The 2,027-nt window shown below is 39.4% G+C and overlaps 1 protein-coding gene across 1 annotated transcript in view; it reads left to right on the top strand.

Moving 5' to 3' along the window:
* Positions 1 to 446: 446 nt before the first annotated feature.
* LOC107577252 (ephrin type-A receptor 5-like) overlaps positions 447 to 2,027 on the top strand; it is a gene marked incomplete at both ends in the record, with an annotated part of 4,319 nt that continues 2,738 nt past the window's right edge. Inside the window, 2 exons of the mRNA XM_016263347.1 lie at positions 447 to 572; positions 1,303 to 1,488. Coding sequence (XP_016118833.1) covers positions 447 to 572; positions 1,303 to 1,488 — 312 coding nt within the window. The remainder of the gene's footprint in view (positions 573 to 1,302; positions 1,489 to 2,027) is intronic.

Below are 2,027 nucleotides of genomic sequence, written 5' to 3'. Positions count from 1 at the left end.
ACTGGCCTACCCACATTTCCTAAAATAGCAACCTATGTGATATTCGCCGTGTTGTGAGTAGTGAATGAGTTAATGCATCAGCACATTTAGACACAGTATATGCATGAATGCTTAAAATGCCTCTTGTCGTCTATGTTCTTTCATGCATGTTTTGAGATGGTGTGATGGACATGAGCAGAGGCAAAATTTCCACACTGACAGCTACTATCATGTCGTATGAGACAATCAGATCAGATTTCATCACATGCAAAATAACAGTGAGGAGAGTCAAGCTTTGAAAACCAAAATGTATGAACAGAGCATATGATATTCTGATACTTAGAGGTGGCTCATTGTAAGTCTATTGGAGTTTGTCACCTATTTCATTGATAATAACAGTGAATCAATCAATATTAATACTGAGTGTAGTACCACCAATTATATATATTTTTGTTTTAATTTTTCAGTTAAAATCCCAACCCGAAGGACCTACATTGACCCAGAAACATGTGAAGATCTGCTCCAGACTGTTCATGCCTTTGCCAAAGAGCTGGACATATCTAGTATCAAGATCGAGAGGATAGTCCATACAGGTACCAAACATCAAAACCTCCCTACTTCACTCTGACTTTTACCATTATCCAATTCATATTCCTGCAAATGTATTTTCTTTTTGGGACACTTTTAAGGTTTTTCAGCATTGTGTGTCAAGATCCTATGAAAACCAGTCATTAGTTTATATCAGAAATTAAGGCTTTGTCATCATTTACTGACCCTCATGTTGTGTTCAAATCCATTTCTTCTTTGGAACACAAAGTATGTTTACTAATAATCTTTGTCCATAAAATTCCAATGAATGAGGACAGGGGCTTTCAATTTTTAAAAAGAAGCAAAAGCACCATAATAGTGTCTATGCAAACTAGGCATCACGTTTTCTCAAAAATAAAGGTTCTGTCATCATTTACTGATCCTCATGTTGTGTCCAAACCCCATATGACTCATTATTTTGAAACTAAATTTACAGCTAATGTTATTGTACAAAATGTATCTAATGCTAAAGTAATTTTCTGCTAATTTTTCTATAAAATTGCAATGAATGAGGACGGGAGCTTTCAAGCTTCAAAACAGGAAGCAAAAGTACCATAAAGGTATCATAAAGGTGGTCCATATGTAATTTAAGTCATTATTCACAACATGAGAGCAAGTAAATGGTGTCATAATTTTAATTTTGGGTAACTGTTCCTTTAATTGACGGGCAATGTTTTCATTTATGCTACATTATGAGAAACAAATAAACATCAAGTGAACCCTTGCCTTCTTCAGGAGACTTTGGCGAGGTGTGTCGAGGTTGCCTAAAGCTTCCCAGCAAACGAGAGTTGCCTGTGGCCATAAAGACCCTTCGTGCAGGCTGCTCGGAAAAACAGAGACGCTCATTCCTCAGCGAGGCAGGAATTCTGGGACAGTTTGATCACGCCAACATTGTGCGTCTGGAGGGAGTCATCACCAGAGGTCAGTAGAGACAAAGAGATTGTGCAATGAATAGATGGCAAGGAAGAAAAGAGAGATGTATGGGACGTCCCTCTGTATAAAATGAAAGCTGTGGGGCGATTGGGACGATTCCTCGCAGGACAGGGAAAGCCAAAGAACGAGAGGAATTGGGGATTTGATGGCACTCACCTGAAAGAGATTCAGGAGGCAGAATAGATATATGTCCCTCCACTGAAAAAGAAAAAAGGAGGGATGAGCCGGTTGTCCCACTGCAGTAATGGAAAAGAGAATGATAAGCCATTGATTGGACAGTTTATTGGGAAGTGGACCCTTGAATAAATGGGCCGGTCCTCAAAAGCGCAAGAACAGAAATGGAGGGAAAGGTCGATACTTGCAGGATGGATGATCATCAGAGGTAAAAGATCAAGGACAATGAGGAGCTGTAGATGTTATCACCTCCAGGAAGGACAGAACAAGGAGAATCTAGCTTAAAAAGGGAAAAAAGGAAAGGAAAGGACGTGACGTGACATGTGGCCAAGTATGGTGACCCATACTTGGAA

Source organism: Sinocyclocheilus grahami, unplaced genomic scaffold (assembly GCF_001515645.1).
Source record: "Sinocyclocheilus grahami isolate Dianchi unplaced genomic scaffold, SAMN03320097.WGS_v1.1 scaffold5541.1, whole genome shotgun sequence".
NCBI classification, from domain to species: Eukaryota; Metazoa; Chordata; class Actinopteri; order Cypriniformes; family Cyprinidae; genus Sinocyclocheilus; species Sinocyclocheilus grahami.
This window is presented reverse-complemented; position numbering and strand designations above follow the sequence as displayed.